Source organism: Amphiprion ocellaris, chromosome 19 (genome assembly GCF_022539595.1).
Source record: "Amphiprion ocellaris isolate individual 3 ecotype Okinawa chromosome 19, ASM2253959v1, whole genome shotgun sequence".
In the NCBI taxonomy this organism is placed as follows: domain Eukaryota; kingdom Metazoa; phylum Chordata; class Actinopteri; family Pomacentridae; genus Amphiprion; species Amphiprion ocellaris.
The window spans coordinates 5,822,818-5,847,700 of NC_072784.1; the positions used below are offsets into that span (position 1 = coordinate 5,822,818).

Consider the following 24,883-nt stretch of genomic DNA (forward strand, 5'->3'; position numbering starts at 1 on the left):
GCAGTCCTAAAGAACTGCCTGTAATCCCAATCATAAAATGGGTTTGGAGGAAGAACATAGATGGTAATCTGGATATACATGAGTTAGGCTTTATAACTACTATGGGTAGTATTGGTGGCAGTAATAGCAATGTGACTACTACTAGTAGTAGTGGTAGTACAGTACCGCTGCTGATACTGGCACTGCTACTACAACTTGAAATACTATTACAAATGCTGATACTACTTCTACGACTCTAACAGCTGTTTATACTACTACTGCTGCTTGTACTTTTAGTATTACTACTACTGCTTGTACAACTATACTACAGCTACTATTAATCGTCTGGTATTTGGTTGTCAAGCTGCTAGCTCGCCTTAGCGTTTTGCTAGTGGCTAACTAGTTAGCTCTCATAGACTGGAAGCTCTCAACAAGATTTCATAATGAAAAAAGAGCCAAAAACTATTCTTACCTATGAAAAGTCATTCCAAGTTTCCTTGTCTCAATCGTACGACGTAGTGTGTAACTGTATGCAGCACAGTGAGCCTGCATACTTGTTTACGTTTTCACGCCGTCTACATCAACGTAATGCACTGAAACTTTGCCCCCACTAGCTTAGCCTCGCAGTAGCACGCAGCTCAAAGGGGCGTGTCCTATCTACTCATTCATATCTATGGTCTTTGCACCGTACTCTGTTTGGCTCCACACTTGCTGATGACCACTTCCGGTCTCACAAAATGAAAAAAATGACCTTTTTTTTGTACCTGGCTAAGAAAGCAGCAGCAGCATAGTCACATTAAAAACAATATCAAGATTAAATTAACAATATTAAAACTTGCTCACATAAGGGTCATTCCAGGATTAGAGGGCAGTTTATGTCCCACCCAACAAATTTCAAATAATCCAATTTACTTAGACCAAATCTAAAAAACTAGGAGAAAAGAATGCTTGAAAGTATTTTTTAAATACCAAATAACCCCATAAAATGCCTTTTTTTCTCGTCCCACCCCGAAGATGACCAAATGGAATCTCAAATAAAACAGTTAAAATTAAATTTAAATCTCTTTTTTTGGTGTTATTTTTTTCATTGATGTCTCTTGTAATTGTGTTTTTTTTTTTTTTTAAATCAACATAATTATTTAAATAACAATTATTATGCATGGAACGTGTCCCACAACAACCCTGTTAGCATAGCCTTTTTAGTTGGTAGAAGAAAATAGTGAAGCACATGAAATGCTGGAATTGACATCATCAAACAGTTTTCCAAAAGAATGGGTAGAGCAAAGCTATGTCCTCTCTTCTGTTTTTCATATTTTCATAACATTGTCAGCCTTGATTGATTGTCTCACGCTACCGCATGCAACCCCATTATGCATATTATCAGGATAATTCTTTTAACTTTTTTCTTTACTGTTTTCCATCAGTCAGTATGTCCTCTTGGTCAGCAGTAACAGCTAGCTAAATATTTAGCTTCTACTCCTGAGAAAAAGCTAACATTAGCATGGATTAGCAACACTGTTACTGTGATTAGAGTAGGGTTAGCAAACAACAATAAAACATGGAATAAAAAGGGTGATTACTGTCAACTAAACTGAAGGCAGCTAGTAGGCACAGGTCGAATTGAATTACCAACAGACAGAAATTGGAACCAAAAAAATAACTCAAGTGAGAACGAGAATAAGCAGAACTCCAGTTAATAATTTTAGTTTAATAAATGACAGCCATGTGTCATGACTTTTAAACTTCAAGTAAAACATTTTCATGGGAAAATTTGGATGTAAAAAACTCTTCAACATCCAACATCAATAACGATGTGAAGCATCAAACTATTACAGTTTGTCTTAGCTGAGCTTCTCTTATAAGTTTAGTGTTTGCTACCTTATCAGGGGCCTTTTCCTTAACCCATCATCATAATCATGAACAATATATATATATATTTATATAACAGCAATATAATACATAATCTATGTTGCAAATTTTTGTAACAAGATCCACTTTCTCCTTCAACAGCAGGAATGTAACCATATAAAATGTGCAAATGTTTGCTCATGGACAAACCCCCAGAACAATATCAAGTAAAAACTTTAGTCCTTCATCAAATAACATTATTTTTTATCAGTTAGAAACATGTTTGCTCTCCAGTAAAGCGCAGAGTACACATGTACGACGTAGTTCCTCAAACACGGACTGCAATTCCGCCATCAAATGTGCCACCGAACTTTTCATCAATCAGGAATCCCCGTTATCCAGCCGGTAGCACAGGAGCCTTATGGGTAACGTTAGTTTGGCAAGTTTGTTGGCTTAAGACTCGGAGTGGTTGGTGTCCTGTGAGGAAGCTCTCAGCGATGGCAGGCGATCAGCTGCTTTCGCTCTCTCTGCCAAAAACTTGTCAAATTCTAGAGAGAGAGAAAAACAGGATTCATTTTATCAGTCACTGAAAGGAAAATTACTGCATGGAAATGAAAAAATGTGAATAATAAGAATAAGTAGGGATTCAAAAAAGGAAGTTGTCGAAAAATGTCAACCTAAATATTAGAAAACTATCTTAGATATTTGTAAAGCCCTTTTCACACGATATATGTAACATTGTGGCCTCATCAGTCTGTTAAAGTGACGTTTCAGACACTGTCTCTTTTCATTAACGTTGCTTACAGCTTCATTCAGACATGCCCATCACAGTGAAGAAGAGGCAGACAGTGCTCATGCAGTATTTGTCATACTCGCAAAACCGGACAGAACATCGGGTGATGACTAACAACCAAAAGGCTAAATCTAAATGTGATGTGTAATAATCATTTAACAGCAGCTGATAAACTGTAACTTTGTGTGTGACAGTGACGGCTATTCGATCCTGAATGGCCCTGTCTCCATGTCGGGGATAATTTATGATTATGACTAAATAATGAAACTACTGTCGTTGTTCCACATATATAAATGTGCACAATTCTCTCTCTTTAGAGACGCTTATATTTATTATGGGAGTTTGGCAGCATACTGGGCCTTTTGCTCTTTCCATGTTTTGGGACCAATATTGGTGACATAATGTAGAGAAAATATGGAAAAAAAACCTTCCTTAATCCTTCACACAACTCAAGAGTACTGCTGTTTGCATATGCCTAACCATTAATGGGACTTCATGCACTTCAGACCTGTGCCATGCTGAAACTGAAATGTGATTGTTACTGGGTGGATGCGGTTGCAACTTTTAAAAGTGGGCAGATTTCATTTAGACACGAAACCAACACATTTAGATGCCATCAGATTAACACAAAAAAGTGCAGGTCTGAAAGGGGTGTAAAGTTATAATTTTGTACTTATAAGAATTTAATTATTTGTGAGACATCTATGAGTTGTTTGTGTTAAATGAGTAGTTTCTGAAGTCGCAAAAACTCTAGAGTCAAAGTAACTGATAAATTACCAGAACTAGCATTCACAGAGTGTCTATGCTACAAATATATGAGTAGTTGTATTAGGAGGCACCATTTGCTCATTGAAGCTTCTACTGCCACCTACTGGTTAAAGGCAAAAGGGACAGGACTGGGACCTGTTGACGGGCCGACAAGACACCGGCCCATCAGGATAGTGGCCAGTATGCCTGATGGCCAGTTCACCCCTGGTTGAAGGTGTACATGAAAGCCCAAAAAAAGGGATGATAAAAGTTCCTCATTTTGAAAAGAAAGCACAGTGTAAAGATCCTCACCTTCACTGGTCACACCATCCGAGTCCTCAAAGTCATCATACTGGGTCACAAACACAAGAGACTCATTTCAGTTGAAGAATACAGATAGATAAAGGATCATTTCAGGTATTTTTGACACCAAGATGCTTGTGCTTCATTGCAAATAACTGTATCTAGATTATGGCAGCAACTCCTGATAAAAAACAGCAGTTAAAGCTTTTATTTTACAGGTAACTACTTTAGTGTGAGTATACCTAATAATTTCTAATGTCTTACACTGGTATCTTCAATTAATGTTAGAAAGTGCAGCTGCTTCTTCTTAAAGTTTAAACTGCAAGGAGGTTTGCATGAAAATAAGGATGTAACTGTTGGACCAAACACCAACAAAGCTCTAGTTGTTTTTTAAAAAGCATTTAACACAACCATTTCAAAGTTTAGGGGTGAGATGGAGTCAGATCAGAGGTTTTACTGTCCACTGTTTCTATTTAGCTGTCGATACTTGTCCCGGTTTGATTGTGTACCAAGGAAACTCAGCAGTTAGTCAGGTAATAAAATTAATCTATTCAATGAATGGTATACATATGCAGACAAATATGCAAAGAAGTGCAATAGAGTAAAAAAAACAAAACATAACACACAATTCTCATATTAATTTGATTAAATGTAGTAATCCAGACACTAACCTCATCATCCAATGCAAGCCATTTCTCAATATCATCCATTACATTGGACTGGGTGATGGGAATCTAAGGAGGAAAGAAGAGCAATGAGTTGGAGTTAAATATGAACCACTGCTTAAACTTTGTGGAGATGCACCAAACCACCAAAACCACAAAAATAAAAAACACTCAAAAGAACAATCCAATGTGGGTAAACAAAGCAATAAATCAAGAGGATTTCAGGTATGACAACAACGTAGGACAGAGCAAACCCAACATCATGCTCTTGGACTCCAAAACCAGCATGCAAACTGCTGTGTTGCATCTCAACACCTGCACCACCAAAACCCACAGAACGAGCCAAAGAAAAAGCAATCCAGGCCACAGAAAAAGTAAATTACAACCTCATGATGAAACCAAGAGACAGAGGGGATGGAAGGGTGGAATCAGTGTGAAACCAGGACATGATTTTTTGGACTCAGACCCACCATTCCCCTTTTAATCATCCAATCTAACTTTGGTGAGGAGCTGCGGGTGGACGCTGGACTGTCATCCTTCATGCATAGACGGAGAGTTCATTTAAGAGGGAAAGAGTTACTGAGAGAAAGCAACATACATGTTCACTCAAGCAGCAGTTAGGCCTTGAATTTGTGTACTTTAGCTCAGATATTATGTACAGCGCCATGAATATCAGTACACTTGTTGCACATAAAACCACAGAATTTGGTATTTTTTGAGTTTCTTAAGAAAAACAAGCTTTTTCCCAAAGATCGCATCACTGAAAAGAAAAAGTTCAATCATGGCAGGTGGTTAATCTTGTGACTGAACCTGTTCAACTGTGTAAAACTTGAATTATACGCCGTTTTTACTCACCGTTCCAGTGTTTTGTAGTCTGCCGTCCTGAGCTTGAGCCAAGCCGTCCACTTCACCGTGATCGCTGAAAAACAAGATTTATACTTTGGTAAGCTGCCATGCAAGCCATGCGAGTGTTAAAGTGACTTACTGGCTTATATCTTTAAAGGGAATTAGAAGGAATGAGTCAGAACTAAGCTTCAACAATATTTACAAGTGAGAAACAGCCTGTGAAAAAGTCTCATGACTGGTGTAAAAATGGAATTGTGACATAACTGGAACAAATCAACAGAATCTGCTGGGTTAAAAAAAAATAAAAAAATCACACAGCAGTCTGTTTGTAAAGCACTCAAGTATCCCACACCACATTGAAGTGTTGATGGTTAGGTTGGTTTGATGAAGTTGTAAGAAGATGGACGTTTCAACCATTTATCCATTACTTTTGGTTGACAAACTTAACTGTTCAGTGATTACTTTTAGTCACTATGTAAACTGTTATTTTTCTAACAGGAGCGATGGTTTACCAAGCAACACACACCAACACAGCTTAATTCTTGGTACTATGATTGAGATCATTATTTAGATTTAATATTACTGACATTATTCATTCCTGCTAATGTTTTTTCCTTTTTTATATCTTATCATTTTGTACTATTATTATTTTTTGATACTACTTTCAGATGTACTTTTATTTTTTTCATGCTTGTTGATTTTTTTTTATTTAGTTATTCCACTCTTGCACTTTGATTCTTGTCTTTAAACTAAGAGGTGTGTTTGTTGGTCTGGGAGGGTTGTTTATAGAGAGAAGTTATACTTGGTTTTTCACTGTTTCTGGGGGGAAAAAAGAAAAATGTTGACTGCATCCCAGTTGCACTGTAGGTCTTGAACTTGCTTTAATTAAAATATGTTGGAAAAAATATATTACTGTCATTAAGCTTACTATATTTCACAGAAGTCTATTCTTTAATTTGATATAGACATTAGTCATGTTATTTATAGGCTACAGTAACACCAGTTTTTATTAATGTAGACTGTATTTTGGTGGTTAAATCAGTCATTAGAGAGGCTATGCTTTCTATCAGTCAAACTGTGACATTTGCTCACTCTAGTGGTGATGCTGAAATGTGAAAAAAGCCTGATCTTTCAGACATTTTTTTTATCATAAAGAACAGGCTTGAAGCTTCATGTTATTTGCCTGAGACTAGTTTAGCAAGTGTGAGAGCAAGAGACAGACTGAAAGATGCCAACTCTCACTCCAAAAGTGTGAGAGTTGGCAACAGTGAATAAAGAATCAATGAGTCAGGCAGGCTGGACCAAGTTATCCAGTTAAAGTACCCCTCTGTCCCTGCACTCTCTCTGCTACTAGGAGATGGATGGGGGGATGGCAAGTTAACAAGAGGGATGCATTTTTGTCATTTTGCCAACAAGGGGGGAAGGCATAGCATCTCCTGTCCTCTACTGCTTTCAGCTAATTAATTCAGAATCAGAAAGCTTTATTGTCACTGTAACCAACAGGACGACATCTGCTGTGCCACACCTAAAACAAACACTATACAAACATACACATTCTTTCACCCCTACATTCAATAAACGGTAAAGTTTTAAAACATAATAGGAGCATTGGCACTGTATACAATATTGCATATAAAGTCCACAGTTATTGCACCAGAATGACCACTATGATTGCACTATAAATATCATTGGTAGTGGTAAAGATTGACAGTCATGATGGTGGTGAATTTCAACTATTTATTTATTATTTTTAGCTATTTATGTCAGCTATTTAGTCATTACTTTTGGCTACGTATTTCAACTGCTTGTTCATCGCTTTTAGTTATTTACTCGGCTATTTCCTCAATACTTTTAGCAAATCATTTCAGCAAATTCTTATTATTTTGAGCTAAAAAAGTATTTCTTTCACCCATTCATTCATTACTTTTAGCTGAATATTCTACCTGCTGTACTTTATATATGTCTTCAATGTCAGGAATAGAAACTCTTTCCGTACCTTGGTCTTTGTCGAGTTAAGACATTTACTCTGTGTGATAATGTGTCATCTGATTCACTTGTGCCTGCAAAGAAACCAGCAAAAAGTAACAGACAGTGAATTTTATTGCACATAGAATACAAAGTAACATGTATGACGACACGTGCATTTACATAATTCATTCATTATTAATAACAACCATGCTTGGAATAATTCAATCAAAGCAAATTAATAAAAATAAATAGTCTGGGAATGTATCAAAGTGAGGTACTTACTTAGTTTTGCCATCTGACTGGACAAACTGTCAGTTTTTGACAAACTGAGTGAGCTGTCGCTGGTTACAACCCCCGATTGGTTAAAAGATTCACTTTTCAAATCGAGGTCTGTTAGGTTGACGTATGTGTGACTCTGAAAGGAATTAAGTCCAGAATTCAAACATTAAACGTCATTACAAGCTGAGAAGGAAGAAAAACAAGTACTTCACAAGTGATTGACATGTTATTTACCTTCTGTGCTGTGCTTTGACCGTTTGTTATTCGCCTTTCAAACCTGTGAACAACAAAACAAAATTATTACGAACACATTATGTTAAAACATGATTATTTTGTTACTAAATAAGGCAATATAATAATGACAACAACAGCAATTATGGATAGACCAAATATTAGCCTGGCCAATTATTGTGGCCGATATTTGGGTTTTTTATGTGTTTTTGGTAAATTTTGGGCTAATTATTGGTGCATTTAATTTAATGATTTTCGGTATTTTTTAGCATTTTCGGTACATTTTGGGCCAATTATTGATGCATTAAATGCACCAATTACATAATTACACAAATAATTACACTAAAGTCCTGATCTTAATGCATCAATTATTGTTTTCCAGACTCTGTTTCAGGGTAATCTGTGGCTGCCTTCTAATTTAGCTGCTAGCCATTAGCATAGCTTCAGCCACTGTGAGAAGAGCTAATTTCCTGATTTTTGGAAACATCTTGTGTTTCTTGGTTAGTTTTTACAGTCTCTGCTTGAGAGACATTTCAGAGATGACAGAGTGATGACAGACAGAGAGAGACTGCAAATCATTTTATATATTCAGCCACCTTATTAATGAAGAAGCCCAGTTATAAATGACAGGTTCCTGTTATCACATGCTGTTAAACCTTAAATGCAGTGCATATCGGCTCCAAATATCGGTTATCAGCCTTGCTTGAGCACCAATAATCGGTATTGGCCCTGGAAAACCCATATTGTTCGATCCCTAATACCAATAACAACATGGCTGTTACCTGTGGTAGCGAGTGAAGGCTGTGTTCATTTCATCATTAGTTGCCAGTAACTCTTCTATCAGCTTCTCTTCGCTGAGTCTGGGGACAATCTTCACTATCCTGTCTTGCATTTCCTTACAAACTGTGTATAACTGCTAATGACACAATCAGACAAATAATGCGTGGGCGGGGGGCGTTGGAGGGGCAGATGCAATACAAAGTCTATAAAGTACGAGATCAGTTAAGGGCAACGCAGCATCACACAACATCAACGGAAGGAAATGATTCTCTCACAACACAAAGAGCAGAGAACACTTCACACATCACCGTGATCAAACACAAGTTTGGCTGAAATGCAAGTCAGTTGATGTATTTTTTTTACCTCCAGCAGCTCCATGTCTGCTTGTTTTACCGTGACTGGATCCAGCTGACTCATCATGTCGGACATCATGGTCAGGTTACTCCGCACCACTCCCAGCTCTGTCTTCAGCGTTTTTATCTGGAATACCAACAGGATTTACTGAATAAACACCACTATAATAACTCTTTGTAGACAGTAAATATTGATTTTACAATACAAGGTTAGAGGCAAAAATGAGTTGAGAACAGATGCAAAAAGGAGTACAACTGGAATACGCTGTAAAAAATAAATGTAAAAAATAACAAAAATAAAACCCAGAAACCCAAATGTACTATTTCAGCAACTGGGCTGCCGAAAAAAAAAAACAAAAAAAAAACCAATTAAGATTAAAAATAAATAAATACTGGAAAATTGCCATTTAATTAAAATATAGGATTTTTTTATGTGCATTTAAAAAAAATGTTTAATGAAGGATATTTAGATGCATAAAAACAATGAAATACCTATAAAAAATGATGAATATAGATATATAAAAAGATAGACAGATACAACAATAAGTGAGTTACAATAAGAAAAAATTGTGTTGAGACAGATTACCCATGCTTATTGGATATTATTATATACATATTCAGTAACTTTAACATACATTATATTAGAATATTCATTATATATTACTATTATTTTATAAATAAATGTGTGTAAAACTACAAAACAAATACTTTCTTTTTCTCTTAATTGTCATGAATTGTATCTCATTTTAGAAATATATTCATAGTATTATGCTTTAATTTTACCTTTACATCAAATATCCACATGTAAATAGTCTTCTTAAAAAAAACAAACGAGTGTATATAATGTTCTCTGTGTTTTCGCACTACTGTGTGTTTCTAGTTTATTCTTGTACTGCCTTTATATTTTTTTTTCTCCTTTGGAGCTGCTGTAACGGTGAACTTTCTCCACTGTGGGATCAATAAAATTTATTTTATCTTATCTTAAATAGAAAGGTTTGTGAAATAACAATACATTTGCAAGAGTATGTTAATCTTTTAAAGTAGTTTTTTTTAAAGAATTACATTTGTGGTTATTTGAAATTACAGGTTTTCAATGTTAATATAAATTAACTATTTCCAATCATGTCTATTTTTGTAATTTTGGAGATTTTTGTGGGAAAAAATCAGTGCAATAATAAAGAAAAATGAGTAAAATTACATTTTTTTTTTTTTTTTTACAGTGTACAGTAACATGTAAATAGTAAAATATCCCCTTCTAGTCCCATCACCTGGCTGGGAGTGAGGGCATTGCTTCCCTCAAGGGCCAGTTTTAGCTCAGAGGTCTGAGGTGGGATGAGCGGAGGTTTGGAAGACAGGAGCACAGCAGGGAGAGTAGTAACAGCAGGCCCATTCCCAGGCAAAGTCTGATAGGCAAAGGTAAAGAAATGACCAGAGAGAAAAATGACCAAAGATGACAGGCAGCACCCAACCATCAGCAGTAAAAACACAGAGCACCCTGCCCTGTTTGCACCTTTTTTGAAGCTTGGACTGGTGAGTAACCGTCTAGTTCGGTCATTGGAAACTCCAGTCCTTTCCTTCGCAGGTCTTCGTAGACCGACACCACGCCCGTCAGGTCGGGTGAGCTGCGGAATGCATCAGCCCACGCCTTGACAAGAGAAAGCCACAAATTACTACCAGACAGCGAAGCAACGTGACAACACAAAGACTGACGACAGCCTGATTGTTTTTATGTGATGCCGTCACACCTCTTGCCTCACCTGTATGATGCTGAGCACTCGGTCGTGCAGGATCGCTGGAGGGTTGTTCCTCGGGATGATCGATCGGACCAGAACTCCTTCTATAAAGTCCCTCGTCGTCACCAGGATGTGAAACCTGTAGCCACAGTTTTTCACACAGGTCTCCAGAACCTGCGATCAAAAGAAGACAATCAGAGGAAAAAACTTCACAGATTACAAACTATGCACAAAATGAGTGTCAGCACTCACAGTGAGCGTCAGCATAACCTCCTTGAAGTTCTTGTTCCCTACAATCCTTTTCTTTACGGCTCTGAGTGCATCTTTGGGGCTGTAAACAGAGAATTTTCTACAGTCAAAGGCATGTAACCTCCCGTTGATGAGTTTGTTCCTGATGCTGATAGATAACACACTAACACACACCCTTCCTCTGAGCTGTTGATCGTATCACAGATTTCCATGTTCAGCGCCCAGTCTTCAGTTGGCAGGCTGGAACCGGTCGCACGCTCTGTGAAAAGTAGGCAAAAAAGAAATCTGACACTGCTGAACGACATGAAACTGCAGACTGTTAGACAAGAAATTTTCCTACTAATAAGATGTTATTAATTTTTCCAAGTATTATGGCACATTTTGCTTTGCGAGACAGTTAGTTCAGCTATCCCTTAGTAGCCATTCCTCAGTCTTGTTGTTTAGCCTTCTGGCTCACTAGTTGGACTGAAAAATGAATTGATTTCCAAAACAATTAGCTAATTACATTTACTACACAAGACGTGGCTGCTAAAAATGAGTAATTCACTTCATTTTAATTCCTGCAGATCAAATTCTGACCTGTTGTTTATGCTGCCTATTGATCAGCACAGCTACATGGTTCAGACATGCACACTAGGGTTTAACTGGCATTAGCCCAGCATCATACTTTAGTAGCCACACCTCATGCATTTCACGACATGTCTGAGTCAGGGTTTAAATTGTGTTTGTTGTTTTACAACTTCATGCCTCCTTGTGTGACAGGAACACCTCTGATGACATCTTATGTGGCAATGCTCCATCACATTTTAAATCTGTCACACGGTGAATATCGAACTGATGTAAAGAATTAGAACACAAATATAATCACAATATTAGTTGAATAATCACAATTAGCTATTTTCCTGTGACTTGTGGTAGCATAACATCCTGTTCACTGCTGGTAAAGGAGAAGTGTGTGAATCTTCTGGCACTATTATGTTGCACGAAAGGATCTGATGGTTGTTGCAGAGGAGCCAGGAAGCGAACTAGGACAGACTTAGGGATTCCTTCTGCAGTCTTGCAGACAGATGTTAATGTTGGAATGAAAATCCTACACCCCCACACCTCCTTTCTAGCCAGTTACATCAGAATGTGAGGGGGTGGCTGGAGGTTATATGTGCACCGAGGGGAGTGATGGTGAGGAGGGATCCTTCAAGGAGGCTGTGCAGTTTGAAAATAGCTTACTACCGCTCAGTCTGAGCTTTTATTGGCAATGCAGCAGACACTGTTCTGTGTGGAGGCTGCATAGTCTTTTCTGTACTCAGGCTGCTTTCTATACATTGTGGCAGGTTTTCTTCATCTTTTTAAGTGAATTTCTGCTTTATAAAATTTCAGGGTGAAGCAGAGAAGATGTAGATGTTACTGTAGAAGTGAGTTATTTTTAATAACAGTACCAGCAAGTATAAGTGACGAAAGTGATGAAAATCTGTGAATAAATGTACAGTGTTTTAATGTGAATTAGAGTAGCCAACCTATAAAAACAGGATTTAGTGAGGCTTTAAAATAATTCCTCCAAAGTATTTCAATATATATGTCAAATTTGAGAAAAATGCATCATAGTTTTCTTTTCTTGGAAAGGTTTCCCATGCCCTCTACTCTAATGACTGAATGATGCTTCTGGTTCACTCATATTTTTCAGAATAAAACAGCAGCTACCTGTCAAACATGGCCGACATATTACAAACTAAAGCCTGAACACATTGGAAATCTCATTAACTATATATTTTTTTGCCTCCACAGATTAAATGTGGCTTTGTTGAACAAAGAAAGAGTTGAACTGGTACTGCTCAGTGGACGTGAAGGATGGACATATGGAGAGATGGGGTTCAGTTAGGGGAAGGACCAACAACCACACTGCCCATTTCGTTAAAATTTTTTAACCACCTTTGTCACCTGTAGTACACTAATTTTCATGAAAATAGACAAGAAAATCTAAATCAGGTTTATGGTCTCAAATGCATGAATACTGAGATCCTATTTATAACTAGTTCGGAATGTGTCTCTAATATTAAAACCAGGCTGTTTTTCTTGGTTTTCATGCCTCTGTTAAGCCACTTCTTTTGAATGTTGGCTGCAAAGAAGCTACAACTAAAATTTATGTGGTCACATATAAGTTTCCATTGTGGATTTAATGCAGCTTCCTCCTCCTCTTCCACTCTCTGAGTGTTACTGTTCTGGGAAACAACAACAGCTGAGTAACAACCCACTTGCTGAAAATGTCAGGTTTTGTTTTGCAGTAAAACAGGCCTGCTTGGTTCTTTTGGTGAATTAACCATTTCAGTGACAGGTCTCTGCATGCAAACGTCCCAATCTAATTAAATTGTGTTACTCCGCCAAAGAACGCGGCAGAGTCATGTGACGATCGGCTTACATTTGTCTGTCTTTCCGTCTGTGCGCAACATTACTCAAAAACGGACCAACGGATTTGGAAGAAATTTTCAGGGAAGGTCAGAAATGACAAAAGGACCAACTGATTAGATTTTGGCAGTGATGCGGCTTATAGTCTGGACCCACGGATTTGTTAAAGATTTCTGTATCATTGCGAGATAGCGGCACAGCGTCACTGTAACTCTGACAAGTGAATGCAACCGACGATTGCAATCCTTCTACAAATCCACCACTGCAGACTTATCTGTCGGAAATCATGCAACGACTGAGCAGCCTTGGCCGAGTACTGCGCTCTCTGAGTGCTTTTCTTTTTTATATAGCGCCAATTCACAGCATATCTCATCTCATAGCATATCATGTAGTAAGTTGAAAACTTCATAAATTTGCAATAGAGAACTTAACAATTCCAGAGTTCCCTTTGGATTCCTTTTGAGCAAGCATTTTGTGACAGTTGGAAGGAAGTTAAAAACATCCCCTTTACCAGGAATAACACAACAAAAAACCTTCGACAGAACCAGGTTCAAGGAAGGCGGCCATGTGCCTCGACTGGTTAGGATGAAGGTGGGGATTACAATTCTCACATCACGATTTTGCAGACATTCTTAATTAATCCTGGGTTTACCCTCGCCCAAGATGGCAATGAGTGGTCTAGGGAAACAGAAATATAGCTGAGTTTTTACCGCTGTCCGGCACAGACAGAATGCTGTGGAGATATGATCTTGCAAAGCCAGGCCAATCTGAGCCATTTCAGGGCAGTTAGAGATGATTTTCACGGGGGAAAATCACTATATATGTCTTCAGAGATGAGTTTTTAGGTGTTAAATCAGTAACGCAGAGGGACGGTGATAAGGATCAGTAATGAGATGCAAGTCAAGTGTTTAAAAAAAATCCTGTCTGACGACATACCAGACTGTTTACAGGTGTCAGAGCTACAAGTGTAACACTATATCCACAGTCAATACTGGTAAATATGGCTCTTTGGATCCAAATTCTTTCAGTATGGAGGGCTATAATTTAGCCAACATTAACAAATAATGAAATAATGGACACTTACATGCATATCTGATTATATGTAGTATATTTTTTGGTCAAAGATGACAGTTTTTATGCAGAATAATGCTCCCTCCATCTGCTGCATCCATCTGCTCTCCTCTAATTGTTCTAACGACCACCTCTCAGTGTCCAGCAGTCTGTGAAAACAATGTGCTATCATTGGCTCTGTGCATCAGATTTGGGTCAGAGGATGTGGGCCACTCCGCCCAGCTCTGCAGGTTCAACCTTCACAGCAACAACCAATCACTTCGAGCTCCTCGGCCTCCTTCTCCCGCCTCCAACACCCCATAGCCCGCCGGACACGTCAATCAAACATTAAGCTGTTGTTTCTTCTTGTCAGTCCCAATGAATTTCACTTGATTTCTAGATTTTAATGCATCCTTATTATATCCTATAGTGAGGGAATGTATTACACTAAACAGCAGAGATGCTGGAGCATCAAAGCCCAGATGATGGAGCCTTTTTTTTCGTTTTTCTTTTTGTTATAATAATGACGGTTAGAATAGAGCTCACCGATCATTTGTCCCACCGGCGTGGAGAAAGGATTCCCCAGTAAAAACTCCATGGTGAGCGGAGAAAGGCCCGGCTAGAGCAGCGACGTCTCCGGACCGAGCCGAGCCGTGACAACAAGGAGCCGCTGAAGGCTGATGAAGGCTGATGAAGGCTGCAGCTCACCGACTGGAGCTGAACACCGTCTGCGTCCTGTTTTAAAGGGAAAGCAGCCTCCAGCAGCTCTGTGTTAGAGGGTTAAAACACGAACTGCGCCACTCACAGGCACTTCTCATGTCTGCACACACAGCTGAAAGGATAAAAGTGTCTTTAGATCAACTATTCTGGCAAAAAAATAGTTATCATGCTTTAATTTTGAAAATCTATAATTGATTTCTATGCAAGAGACAACGTTTAACCCTCCTGTTGTTCTCATTTACAGGCACCAAAAAAAATACTGTTTCCTTGTCTGAAAAAAATCCAAAAATTCAGCAAAAAAATCCCCCAAATTTCTGAAAATTTGCAAAACCTTCAGGAAGAAAATTCCAATAATTCCTTAAAAGTTTCCCTTAAAAGTTTTATTTTAAGAAAATTCCCCAAATATGGCAAGAAAATTCTTGTAAATACTTTCAAAAAATGAGTAAAAATCTTCCAAAAAAAAAAATCCTAAAAATAACTAGTGATTACATATATATCAGTAAAACTTCTAATATTTTCTTTAAGAACATTCACAAAGAATTTTTTTGAATACGGCATCTTAGTATGGTGTTGGATCACCACCTGCTGGCACAACAGTTTACTTTGCATTGATTCTTTAAGTCTCTGGAGCTCTACTGGAGGGATGAAACACCCATCCATCCGTTCATTTTGTGAGGAAGTTATGCCAGCTGACATCAGGCGAAAGGACTGGAACATCCTGGACATTTCACCAGTCTAGTATCAAGATGGCAGGAGACCAGCCAGCTGTGTAAACTCACACCATGCATGTGTTTGGACTGTGGGAGGAGACTGGAGGAACCAAATTCTACACAGAAAGACCCAAAACAATCAGCAGATTAGATCCCGGGATCTTCTAGGTGTGAAGCAACAGTGCTAATGACTGTGATTCATGTCATGCTCATCAAACCATTCAGTGACTCTTCATTTGCTGTAGATGGGAGTTACTGTCATCCTGGAAGAGGCTCCCATCAGAAAAGAGCTGTTTCCCACACATATGTTCTGACATTTATAGGATAAAGATGATCCCTCAGAACGACTGGTACTGACTTACAGCAACTCTTTACTCTAAACCACGCCAGCTAATTACCAGCACAGAATAACAGAGACACTAGATCTAATCACTGTAGAGGTCAAGGATATGACTGATCAGATCTCTTGTTTTTCACATCTATGTAGAGCAGTGCATATGGTTTGTAGACCACAGGTCTATAAAATGTGCATTTATCTTTGTAGTGACGGTTTATGCACGGCTTCCCTAACATCATTTCCTTCTCTATGTAGTGGTCAACTGAAAGTCTGATCATATCATACACCGACAATCTCATTCACCTTAGGGAGACTTTTTCCTCTGTTTTCTGCACGTCGCTGTAATGTGTGAGAATCCCGCTCTTCAAATATGTGCTGTTCACTGTGGCTTCCAACTCTATTTACTGATGTCTCTCCCACAGATCTATATGCAGATGTCGCTTCAGTCACTTCCTGTTGAAACTCCAGCTAGCTGAGCAATCTTTGTGACTGAAGCTCTCGCCATCTGTTCCCAAACAATGAGAACTCTTTTGAAGTCACTTAGATCTTTTCATTCTCCTACCTTGATCTGAAATCAGAATCAACTGGACCTGTGCAGTATTTTCATACACGCCATACATGCATTTATGTTTTCAAACACACCTACAGGAAAGTATAATATAAATACTATATATCAGTTTAAATTAAGTGACTTCAGTCTTCATTTTAACAGGTGACCAGAGGGGTGTTATGCCCATTTACCTTGAAGGGGAACATGTCTATTTTGACAGAAAGTGTTTCAGTTAACTGTAATAGTTACAGACCAAAGGTCCTTTATGTTTCTATCCATATTTAGGTCTGAGTGGTAAAAACACTGCTCATCTGTGTCTAGGCTGCTTGGTCGTTTCCAGCTGTAAAGCAATGTAAACACAAGCAAAAGACGGATGTGATTGTTTAGCTAATTAGAAGGTGGTCGTTATTAAATCAGGACAGTTATTTAGTTGACATTTTAGTGATATCCAGTCTTTTTTTTAAATAAGTGATTGTTTCCATAATAAATAATTATGGAATTTGTAAAGACATGATCATAACGAACATAAAAAACATTAGTTTTTTTAAAATTTTACTGTTTCTAAAAATATATGCAAGATATATCCCATGGACTTCAAAAGTCTCTCAATTATATATGAACCCCTCTATATGTAGTCCTGTGATAGACTGGTGACCTGTCCAGGGTGTCCCCTGCCTTCACCCTAAGTCAGCTGGAATAGACTCCAGACCCCCTGCCACTCTAATGAGGATTTAGCAGTGTATAGTTAATTGTTGGACAACATTCATGATTAAGTCATATTGTCTATACATCCTGATGCTTGTGTGCTTCTCTGCCACATGGGTGTGCTGTTTGTTTTCACATTTCTCCAGGTTCTAATGCCTGCTGCTCTCTGATGACCTACAGTCAAGGCTGGATTACCAACAGGGCAAAGTGAGAAACTTCTCCAGAGAATCAGGACTCTGAAGCTTCATTTAAAGGCATTACTTGAACATGACACTTTGCATACGCTTAAAGAAATTGTTGATTAATAAAATTACCACACAGTATACCTAGTGATGGCTGATCGAGGCTTTGTTGAAGCTTCGACACTTCATTCAAAACATGGTTCATTACTCGAGGCCTCAATGACACACAGTGCTCGAGTAGGACATCTAGTGGTCAATAATATGAAGTGCAATCAAGACGTGGTCGTTGGTTCATGGATTGTTTTGGATTTGATTCGCCATGCACACATTCCTGTTTGACTACACTAGATGATTGTATGGGTTGTAGTGGACACAAAAATAATATTACTAGTAATAATAATGACAATAACTATTGAAGAGCACGTTTCTTATTTCCCATGTTTGTCTGTATCCCTATATACTCTTTGCTTATATTCTGTGTTATGAAACATTTAAACGGTGCTGCTACATTCATGAGATGCTCTACAAATACAGACTGATGTCATTTTCACATGGGGCTGGTGCAAATAAAGATTTTATGGATTATTATGGATTTTGGCAAAGTATGTCTTGGGGTTTATTGGTAAAGAGGTCAGTAAAGAGGGTGTGCTTATGTAACTGGTTATGAGGTTTTACTGAGAAATAATTTATCAACAGTTTTGGGACCACTGTTCCCTCTAAGCTGCGCGTGATACTTTTTTTTTTTTTTGCGCATTTATCATCTATTTTTTTGCCATTTTCGAGTTTTTTTTAACTTGAGTCTCGACTCGATCGTTTTTCTCAGGAGGTTGGACTTTAGCCTTTGTGCTGGAGGGTTGAACCCTCAGTTCCAAGACTTTCAAAGCCTCCAGACCTCCCGAGTCCTCAGGACCTGAGCTTTCACACAGTCTGAGGGCTGAAATTTTCTAAGTCCCACAGTAGTTCTCTGTTAGATTGAACTTCCAGACAGTCCAAGGACTGATATCTTCTAAGTTCCTGAGTACTTCTCTGTTAGTTTGAACCTTCACACAGTCTGAGGACTGAAATCTTAAAAGTTCTGGAGTAGTTCTCTGTTAGTTTGAACCTTCAGACAGTCTGTTAATGTTTCGATTAAATCTTTAAGGTTTTTCTTTTTAAATGTTTTACCACCTTTTAATGTTTAATTTTCTTTTTAAATCCTTCATTGTATTTTCAGTGTAATTCCTATTTGAACTTTTATTGTCTTTAAGATATAATTTTCTAATTAAACATTTAATTTTTTAATTAAATGTTTTGTCTTTTTTGGAGAGGTATAGTGAGAGACAAACAGGGGAGAAGAATCGGGGGAAGACTTGCAGCAAAGGGCCACTAGCGGGATTCGAACCCGGGACGCTGCGTCAGGAACCAGCCGCTGTACATAGGTCACCCGCTTAACCCGTTGAGCTATACGGGAACACATGTTTTGTCTTTTTAAGGGTTTAATAATCTGATTAAATGTTTTGCATTTTTAAAAATGTTAAACATTCTTCTTGTTTGATTGTATTTTTTAAATGTTTAATGATGGAAAATACTTCATCTGTAATTTCTAATATTTGTATTTTAAAAATTTTGTTTAATTTCATAACGACATGTATTGTATCGTGTTGAATTATCTCATTCGATATTTTGTCTGTTTAATAGAGTTAAACATTAAATTACATTAAATTATATTAAACAGACAAAATATCGAATGAGATAATTCAACACGATACAATACATGTCGTTATGAAATTAAACAAAATTTTTAAAATACAAATATTAGAAATTACAGATGAAGTATTTTCCATCATTAAACATTTAAAAAATACAATCAAACAAGAAGAATGTTTAACATTTTTAAAAATGCAAAACATTTAATCAGATTATTAAACCCTTAAAAAGACAAAACATTTAATTAAAAAATTAAATGTTTAATTAGAAAATTACATCATAAAGACAATAAAACTTCAAATAGGAATTAAACAGAAAATAGAATGAAGCATTTAAAAAGAAAAGTAAACATTAAAAGGTGGTATATGTACATATAATTTAATTGTATTTAATGTTTAACTCGATTAAACAGACAAAATATTGAATTAGATAATTCAACAACATACAATGCATGTCATTATGAAATTAAACAACATTTTTAAAATATAAATATTAAAAATTACAGATAAAATATTTTCCATAATTAAACATTTAAAAAATAAAATTAAAGAATATTAAACATTTTAAAAAATGCAAAACATTTAATTAGATTATTAAACTTTTAAAAAGACAAAACATTTAATTAAAAAATTAAATGTTTAATTAGAAAATTACATCTTTAATTTCTTAAATCTTTTTAACAATAAAACTTTTAAAAAGTTTTATTGTATTAATTTTTCTTGTTTGATTTAATTGCTTTTTGTTATGTAGTTTATTTCTTTAATCTTCTTTTTCTGTCAAGATTTTAACCCCAACCTTAAAAATGAAATAAACCCTTAAATTACAATGAAAATACTTCTGTTGTCACAATCATGAGTTAGTCAATTATTCAGTTTATCAATTCAACTTTATTTGTTTAGCACCTTTTATACAGATGACAAAACTAAACAAGCAAAGAGAAAAAACTATGATTAAAACTCAAAAACTTTTATTAATTTATTAAAAAAAAAAAAAAAAAAAAAACAAACATTTAACATGGTAATAAAATATGTTGTGTCCAGGGGATGGAGGGAGTTTATTGAAGTCTTCTTGGACTCACATGGGAAATCATTTAAAATATAAACTTGATATTCAGTCTAAGGAAACTGGAAACTGCAGAGTGACAGAAGAACCAACAATATCTCCTGTTTTCTCCTTTAATGAGTCGACTCTTCTTGTGCTTTCAGACCAAAGAACTACAGACTCTTCACAACCTGCTCAAACTCTTGGTACAGGACCTCACCACACGGGTCAAGAAGGTTTCCGTCTCATTTCTACTCTGAAGCTCACCTTCTCCTGCTCAAACTGCTGACAAATGTTTCTGCTGCTCTAAAGTCTGGTCTCCAGAGCTTCCTAAAAACTCTCAAAGTCTTTTCTGCTGCAGGTTGCTATGTAGAACTGTTCCAGAAAACCTCACTAAACCACATGGAGGAGCCTCAAGATAGTCGTCCAAATGAAACCATACAAAAACCAAACTAGCACAACCCAAACGCTAAAGTCTCCTGCAGCCTACCAGAGAACCTCTGAGAACAGAGAATCAGGACAGGAACTCTTACCTTCTGGACAACCAACGTTGGTTCTCAAACAAGAATACACAATGTGTCTGACCAAAAACCTCTGAAGACTCACTACAGCCAAGATAAAGACACAACTCAGCTGTACCAAATCCACTAATCACTGCACACATTAGCACCATGTGCTAACTGTGGCTAAAGAACCTCATTTACCAAGACAACTATCCAGTACAAAGCCCTAAAACACACCAAGAAACACATTAAAGACGATTTTACTGCTGGAAGCTGCAAGCCAATGCCTAAAAAACAAACTAAAGCAATGGAGCCAAACCCAGTTCACTGGTGAAGAGAAGCAGAGGAAATGTTTGTCTGCAGCTAAATAAAGCAGGAAGACACTGAGCTACTCAGGTGTTCCTGATAACACCAATCGGCCACCTGGACAGCCAATAGGAACACAGCCACCTGGACAGCCAATAGGAACACAGCTTACTGGAAGTCCAGAGGGCTGGGTTAGTGAAGGAAATTTAAAGTTGAAGCAGAAAGTTAATAAAGAAAGTTGAAAGCCACCTTCTGATACCTGAAATCTCTGAGTTTTCACACAAAGAACACCTGAACATGTCAAACTGGCTTCATAGTAGAACCATCATTGTAAAAATGTCATAGTATGGTGTGTTGCTCAAAAAACATTAGGACCCGGCTGTCAGGGGACAAACATGTAAGAAACATGAGAACAGAGAGAACCCAACCAGTAGGTCACAGTTTATCATCCCCCAGTCATCTCCTGAAGTCCATATGGTGAGAGACATCAGTATCTGGTTGTTCATTTACCAGAGGATGCTTATAATCATGCTGATGTGGTCTGTACTCTACAGTATTTTAGTGACTCAATAAATGCCTAAGTTGTTTTTTTTAAATGCTTTTCAGTTTTTAATAAACATTTAAGAGCCTATATGTAATCAATAAATGGCCTTTGTCTATCTTAAGAAAAATTCACTCAGAACTCTGATATGTTAACAGTACTAAATAAATCAATAAATACATGCATACACACAAAAATAAGTTAATACATTAACTGTGTTAAGATAAGATTTAGATTTTTTTTTTTAAAAAGTTGTTTATGTTTTTGCAGAATCCAGTATTGCTCACTGGTTGGTCATTAAGTTTTATTAGTTTGATTTCACTGTTTAAAATGATGCCACCTCTTTTCAGACAGAACCTGTGATAATAAAACAATACAAAATTTTTAGTTCCGTGTTAATAAAGCACTTAAAGCTTTAAGTATGGCTAAATGCTTTTTTCAAAATTAAATATATCACTCCTTAGGTGGTAGTGGCCCCAAGTTCAGTAAAGTTGGAAAGATATTCACAGATTCAGACTTCCAGCATCAATAACTCATTAGATATAGGTTGTCAAAACATAAACGGTGCCTCTTTCCCATCGTTGTAAGGCAGACAATGTGCTACAAGCCCAGTTTTATCAAAAGTAGCTGTCTTTCAAGCTACAGGAATAACATTGGTGTCTATGGAGTGAACAGGGTCCGTCTGCAATTTGCAAAACCACTGCAACAGTAAAGAGAGACAAATATTCAATAACTTCACTCTTCTACATTGTAGTGTCACTAAAATCACTGCAGCCTTCAACTGGCTCCTGTTGACAAAGTGTTTTAACAGAAATGTAAATGCTGTAATTTGATTCTTTTAATGAACCATGTAACTTGAATGGATGTGATGCTGGTGTGACCACAGTGCACACGTCTGATGTTGCTCACAGTGGTCCAAGGGACGCTCAGGGAGTTTGTGTGTTTGCTCACACTCAGGAAAAATTAGAGGGAACATTGTTTGGGACTCAAGCAGTTCCTTCTTTTACTCACTATCTCCCCAGCCTCAGAAAAAAAAAAACCTGTTCACACGGCACAGATGAGGCTGAGGTACACAGGAAATGTTTGGCTCCATTGTACAAGTTTGGGTAAACAGTTTTGTGGGTTGCCCAGTAAGCCAGTGGGTCTGCCGTTCTTTCTACAATTGCATTCGCTGTGGCGCTTTGCATTTGCCAGGCTCTACTTGCGTCTTCGTCTAATAGGCTCCACAGTTCAACTGAAAAATATTGAAGATCATCATCATCATCACCAGAAATGTCAGTCATTCCCTATTCAGAAGAGAAAAAGAATACCTGTGGAAGGTGCTGCTGGTGGTGGAGGACGAGGCTGTGGTGGTGCTTGTGACGTAGATGACTGCTGCTTGGTATTCTTTATGTTAATTGTTGTGCATTCTGTTATTAAACGTTCTTTCACACTGGCTGCCACTCTGATTGGTGAATCCAAAAGTTTTGAACTGCAGAGCAACAAGTGTAGCAACAGTCAGTGAACTGTTCTTTTCTTTGGTTTGTAGTCTGTCAGCTAAGCACCTGACAAGGTTCTGTGCCAGGTGTTGTGGCATGGGGGTGGTGAGTTGGGAATATATATATATATATATATATATATATATATATATATATGTATATATATATATATATATATATATATATATATATATATATATATATATATATATATATATATATATATATATATTAAAAAAAATAAATAATATAATCTATCTATCTATCTATCTATTCTCTACGAAATACGAAATCTGACATACTACTAACTCTCAAAGAAAAACAACAGCAAAAAAACCAATCTATTCTGCGAAAAACAATTCAAATGAACAACACTAAATAGGGATCTCCTATCCCGGAACACTCGATCCCGCTGAGTGATTCACATCACAAACCGAACCAATCAGGTGATTCGAAGCAGTTCAGTGCTTCAAACGTCATTGAAGTGATTCAAACGTCACGAGTCACGTGACCAAACCACGCCTCGGCACAGTGGCTCGATACGTTTGCTTCATGAGCTACAGCGCATGTGTCAAAGCCTCGGGTATCAGAGGACCATCACTAAGTATACCCAAGGTCAGTTAATATTTCAGCGTCGAACACAAACAGTGGGAACATCAGGAGCTTCTAACAGCAGCCCAGCAGCTCATTTGGCCCCAGGCAGAATATTCTACACTGACATACAGTAAACAACACTCCTGAACTCAGAGACCTTTAAATATTTAACATGTCAACATCACACAGACACAAACTATCTAAACAAAACACAGAGTTATTTATTTCCAGCAAATGAATAACTGTTTTCTCCCGCTTTGTGTGACACAGGGGAAATACATTTGTTGCGTTTGATCATGACGGCAGTGTGAGTGTGTGACTCACACACAGTGACTCACAGCCCAGCAGAGATGACAGTTTTTACTCCTGCTGCTGATGCACCAGCCGCTCCTGTGTTTACACCCGCAGACGATACAACTCTGCCCATTAAAAAGAACCATATGTAGCATGTGTGGGTGATGAGAGAACAGATAAAAAAGGCAGACGGCTTGAATCTTTTTGTGATCATTTTCTTTCCTCCCTCAAAGCTGCTCTGACAGACGGCGTTTGATCTCCTCGCAGAAACAGGGGTGAGATTGTGGTCACTGCACTCTGTGAAAAACTCAGTTTGTTTGTTGAAGCTGCGGTTAAATCTCTTTAATATATGTATTTTCCCCATGTTTGAACAGTTGGGTGAATGCACCTTCACTGTGTGTGCAGGAAAACTGCAGCATGGTTTCAACCGCTGTGCACAACAGGTCTGTTGCTATGCTACCATTGAGGGATAAAGACAAATGCATGTAATGATCAAACCTGTAAAATATGACAGTGAGTAATACACACATCTCTAGTGCTTAGTGTTTTTAGAATTTGCAGCATTCAGGGTAATGTTCGCACAGATTGTGAGATCATTTCTGGACCCAGATGTGGAACACTAACAGAGAAGCAACAGTTAAAATTGGTTCATTGCAACAAATCTGTTGAGGGTGATGAGTGGAGCCTGGAGAGGGAATCCAGGGGGGAAAGCTGTGGCAGGTGGCAGGAATCTCGAGGAGGTGAGTGGTTGTCTGACGAACCACTGGAGACTGGAGGAAGTGAGCGTGGAGGAGGGATGTGGCAGGACTGAATGTTTGGAGGGAGACGGTGTCCAGTGAGGTGAGCTGCTGGCTGAATCTTTCAGTCTGAGCTGGTTGGCAGAGCACACGACAGGAGACTGGGATAAAGTGGCAGCGATGAGCCGGGGGTTTAAATACTGCAGTCTCAGGTGTGTCTGATGATTGCCAGCAGGAGAAGATCAGGTAGCTTTGCACACAGAGAGAGAAGCTGAACT

At 37.7% G+C, this 24,883-nt stretch overlaps 1 protein-coding gene across 2 annotated transcripts; it reads right to left on the reverse strand.

The window, feature by feature from the left end:
• Window positions 1-1,667: 1,667 nt before the first annotated feature.
• Window positions 1,668-14,954, reverse strand: tom1 (target of myb1 membrane trafficking protein). 2 transcript variants are annotated; one of them, XM_023293589.3, is made up of 16 exons: window positions 14,768-14,954; window positions 10,949-11,033; window positions 10,778-10,856; window positions 10,550-10,699; window positions 10,303-10,437; window positions 10,061-10,195; window positions 8,803-8,919; window positions 8,442-8,575; window positions 7,663-7,705; window positions 7,432-7,564; window positions 7,178-7,241; window positions 5,191-5,254; window positions 4,806-4,871; window positions 4,342-4,404; window positions 3,680-3,719; window positions 1,668-2,375 (listed from the first exon to the last, which is right to left on the reverse strand). In XM_023293589.3, the coding sequence occupies exons 1-16, from the start codon at window positions 14,817-14,819 to the stop codon at window positions 2,281-2,283; spliced, it is 1,455 nt and encodes a 484-aa protein (XP_023149357.1). In that variant the 5' UTR covers window positions 14,820-14,954; the 3' UTR covers window positions 1,668-2,280. The 2 variants fall into 2 exon arrangements, with proteins under 2 accessions (XP_023149357.1, XP_023149360.1); XM_023293592.3 differs by lacking the exon at window positions 10,061-10,195.
• Between the last annotated feature and the right edge of the window lie 9,929 nt (window positions 14,955-24,883).